Source organism: Salvia hispanica, chromosome 2, assembly GCF_023119035.1.
Source record: "Salvia hispanica cultivar TCC Black 2014 chromosome 2, UniMelb_Shisp_WGS_1.0, whole genome shotgun sequence".
NCBI lineage: Eukaryota > Viridiplantae > Streptophyta > Magnoliopsida > Lamiales > Lamiaceae > Salvia > Salvia hispanica.
Window position 1 is genome coordinate 13796149 of NC_062966.1, and position 4646 is coordinate 13800794.

General features: G+C 38.2%; 1 protein-coding gene across 1 annotated transcript; it reads right to left on the reverse strand.

Moving 5' to 3' along the window:
• Positions 1 to 1599: 1599 nt before the first annotated feature.
• Positions 1600 to 3598, reverse strand: LOC125204944 (extensin-2-like). Its single transcript, XM_048103716.1, has one exon. It carries the CDS (start codon positions 3580 to 3582, stop codon positions 1768 to 1770), a length of 1815 nt encoding a protein of 604 aa, XP_047959673.1. The 5' UTR covers positions 3583 to 3598; the 3' UTR covers positions 1600 to 1767.
• Between the last annotated feature and the right edge of the window lie 1048 nt (positions 3599 to 4646).

Genomic DNA, 4646 nt, shown 5'->3' on the forward strand with positions numbered 1-4646 from the left:
TGAATTCAAAATTGAATTCCAATGGTTACTCATAATGCAGCGGTTTCTGCAATAGTTTTATGAGCACCTAAATATTGTAATCATATACTAATAATGTAATTGATTAGGTGTGCAGCGGTTTCTCATAATGCAACGGTTAATTCATGGGATTTCTCATTATGCAACGGTTACTGAATTTATGGGGTTTATAATTTCAATGCAAATATCCAACTTTTTACCCTACATTTGTTAATATTTAAATTTGTACCCAAAATTCATAAAAATTCAAAATAAGGCTAAAACTCGCCTTTTATATATGTATAGATAACATATCCCTATAAACACTAAAATCTATCGTATTTGAGGGTATAAAGTTATTGCATTCACGATATAAATTAGTTCTTTGGGATCCAAACCTTGGTACTTACTATACTCATCCGACAAGTAGATTTTTGAGATTCAATGAGGAATTTTCTGTATTCATGTTAGTATCTCATAGAATTAATATTGTGAACTTCTTTCGCAGTTCTATATCTAATAACAGATCATTCAGATTCAATATGCGTGTTATCGTATAACTTATGTCAGGGATATATCAAGATCTTCCATTCTTGATGATCTCATAGGATGACTTCTAAAACTTTACAAGTTCCTTCACGAAATTAAATCAGATCTAGAACATGGAATCACTAAATAATGAACGGCTAAAAATATTTTTTAATACAAATAAGGATGTTAATTTGTGTTTCTAAATATACCTACCACGGACGCTAAAAAAACGTCCTCATTATTGGTGTCTTCATTATTCCCTACAGTGCAGCCAAGACCGACCCTCGTGCAATAAAGATGTCGTCTTGTAGACGCGTCGCATCTTACAAGCGAGTGAAAGTGGCCATGGATCACTTGATAAGATTGAGAGACCGTGCTAGTGCGGGTCCGACTACGGAAACAGCATCATTTGGCGGAAATTGGCGAGTAGAACCTCATGGCGCACGTCAGATGGGATTTCGTACGACTAGAGTCACCATATGTTGTTTTCACAAGGGAAGAGTAGAAATGTAACTATAGTCACGTTTTGGGCTTTACGAAATCATATGTAGGGTTTTTCACCATTGGTTGAGCTTTCTATTTTAGTATGACATTTATTATACATAATCCTTCAATCAAAAATACGCAATCAGCTTTATTAGGACAATGGTAATATGTATTTGAAAATTGGATAACATTTTTATGTGTGATTTCAGAGTTGCCTAATTTATATGCCAAATACAATAATTATAAAAGAATGAAAAATGTAGGAGATAGATGAAATATCATCTGTTTTTCTAATCTAAATAACATCTCTTTATAGATGAAACGATGAAATGAAAAAGAAGATTGATAGAGTCTAAAATAGCTTCAAATAAGTTTATATGTTTTTTAATGGTCAAATCATGGTAATGATAATTCTTGCATTATATTAAGCGTTTTGTTCTACTTACAATAAGGTACTCTTAACCAACTTAGTCAACATTTTAAGATTGCAAGGTATAACCATTCAATAACAATAGATATATAGTATTAACCGCGTAAATTTAAAGCAGTCATCCGACATGGGTGCTCATAATTCATAAAAAAAAAAACAATTTTTCATTAGAACTAAAATTACATAATGCAAAGATACATAAATAATCAAATTCACTCATCATTGACACATCCCATGCAGAAACAAACAACCATGAGATGTTGAAGACAATCAAATCCGCACGAACTCAAATTTGAATATGAAATTGCAATGCAGACACTGTTTTAGTATTCCTTAGGAGGAGGGGGTGAATTGTAGTAGTATGGAGGAGGTGGAGATTTGTAAGTGTATTCAGGTTGTTCTATGTGTTCTGGAGGTGGTGGTGACTTGTATTGGGACGATGGTGGTGGAGGCGAACTGTAGGAGTACTTCTTTGGAGGAGGTGGAGATTTGTAGGTATATTCAGGATGCTCTACGTGTTTGGGAGGTGGTGGTGACTTATACTGGTACGATGGTGGTGGAGGTGAACTGTAGGTATATTTCTTTGGCGGAGGTGGAGATTTGTAGGTGTATTCAGGGTGCTCTACATGTTTTGGAGGTGGTGGTGACTTGTAATGGTACGATGGTGGCGGAGGTGGAGATTTGTAGGTGTATTCGGGATGCTCTACGTGTTTTGGAGGTGGTGGTGACTTATAATGGTACGATGGTGGCGGAGGTGAGCTATAGGAGTACTTCTTTGGCGGAGGTGGAGATTTGTAGGTGTATTCGGGATGCTCTACGTGTTTTGGAGGTGGTGGTGACTTGTAATGGTACGATGGTGGCGGAGGTGAGCTATAGGAGTACTTCTTTGGCGGAGGTGGAGATTTGTAGGTGTATTCGGGATGCTCTACGTGTTTTGGAGGTGGTGGTGACTTGTACTGGTATGATGGTGGTGGAGGTGAACTGTAGGTGTACTTCTTTGGCGGAGGTGGAGATTTGTAGGTGTATTCGGGATGCTCTATGTGTTTTGGAGGTGGTGGTGACTTGTACTGGTACGATGGTGGCGGAGGCGAGCTGTAGGAGTACTTCTTTGGCGGAGGTGGAGATTTGTAGGTGTATTCGGGATGCTCTACGTGTTTTGGAGGTGGTGGTGACTTGTACTGGTATGATGGTGGTGGAGGTGAACTGTAGGTGTACTTCTTTGGCGGAGGTGGAGATTTGTAGGTGTATTCGGGATGCTCTATGTGTTTTGGAGGTGGTGGTGACTTGTACTGGTACGATGGTGGCGGAGGCGAGCTGTAGGAGTACTTCTTTGGCGGAGGTGGAGATTTGTAGGTGTATTCGGGATGCTCTACGTGTTTTGGAGGTGGTGGTGACTTGTAATGGTACGATGGTGGCGGAGGTGAGCTATAGGAGTACTTCTTTGGCGGAGGTGGAGATTTGTAGGTGTATTCGGGATGCTCTACGTGTTTTGGAGGTGGTGGTGACTTGTAATGGTACGATGGCGGTGGAGGCGAGCTGTAAGTGTACTTCTTTGGGGGAGGTGGAGATTTGTAGGTGTATTCGGGATGCTCTATGTGTTTGGGAGGTGGTGGTGATTTATACTGGTACGATGGTGGTGGAGGTGAACTGTAGGTGTATTTCTTTGGCGGTGGTGGAGATTTGTAGGTGTATTCAGGGTGCTCTACATGTTTTGGAGGTGGTGGTGACTTGTACTGGTACGATGGTGGCGGAGGCGAGCTATAAGAGTACTTCTTTGGCGGAGGTGGAGATTTGTAGGTGTATTTAGGATGCTCTACTTGTTTTGGAGGTGGTGGTGACTTGTACTGGTATGATGGTGGTGGAGGCGAGCTGTAGGTGTACTTCTTTGGCGGAGGTGGAGATTTGTAGGTGTATTCAGGATGCTCTACATGTTTTGGGGGTGGTGGTGACTTATATTGGTATGGTGGTGGTGGAGGCGAGCTATAGGTGTACTTCTTTGGCGGAGGTGGAGATTTGTAGGTGTATTCGGGATGCTCCACGTATTTTGGTGGTGGTGGTGATGAATAAATGTAAGGCTTATAAGCTGATGCACGAGAGACAATGATAGAAAGTAATATTGTGCAAACGAAAAATGGCATTTGCTTTACTTTTTTGTGTTTCTCCATATTTAGTGTTGGTTTCTTCTGTGTTTGATGATAGAATTAATATTGCATATATATATATAGTGGTTAATCTTTAAAATAAACTCAATTATCTAGTTGTATGCATCATAATTAGTGGGCGACTACTTCTATATATTTTTAGTTAATTAATCCATGAATCTGCCATGCCATATATAATTAGATTCCTATTATGACACTGCTTGCACTACACATCTATGTTCAAAGGACACAAACAATTTTAGAATAAAAAAGTTTGTATTAAAATTTTTTTTTGCATAAAATGTGATATTATATATGCCTACTTGCATTATTTAATTATTAAATTGAGTTTACAAATTAAAGGGATATCAGGGGCGGCAATAGACATTTTTGCAGGACAAGTTACCCACTAAATTGCACGTAAATTAATTTGTTAATTATTTGGATAACTATTTTTTTAATTATAATTTGGACGTTTGCTTTCTTAAAACTTTGTAAACGGCAAGAGACAATTTAAAAAAAACTGAAGGTCTAGGGGTGGCAAATTGTGCATGTTGGGTTGTCAACCTATTAACGATCCGACCCAATAAAGATAAACACGAACAAGACCTGTTAAGAAAACACTAAACCCGAACATGAATCCGACCTGCTACCTTCAAACCCGAACTCGACACGAACTCATTAACGACACGAACCACGTTGGGGTTGGGTCAACACAACTCGATAAGTAATTTAAGTATTAACAAATTCAGACTTTAGAAATCAAAATTCACATTTCACTCAAATTCTAAAATAATAAAAATTAATAATATTATAAAATTATTTCTTGACAGGTAACCCGAACTCGACACGAAATTTTCGTGTTCTTACCGGGTCGACCCAATAAAGACATGAACCCAATAAGTTTTGACCCAAACTCATTAATTTCAAGCAAATTCTTATCGGGTTATGGTATCGTGTCAAAATTACCAATTAAAGATCCGTCGTAGCATGATTTTATAAAAGAAGTTCTAGAAATAAATAAATATTTGAAATGTATGACTTGTATAAACCAAACTAGT

Excerpts from the sequence above, each read along its gene's own strand:
- LOC125204944 (XM_048103716.1), bottom strand. The coding sequence starts at position 3,582 with ATGCCATTTTTCGTTTGCACAATATTACTTTCTATCATTGTCTCTCGT.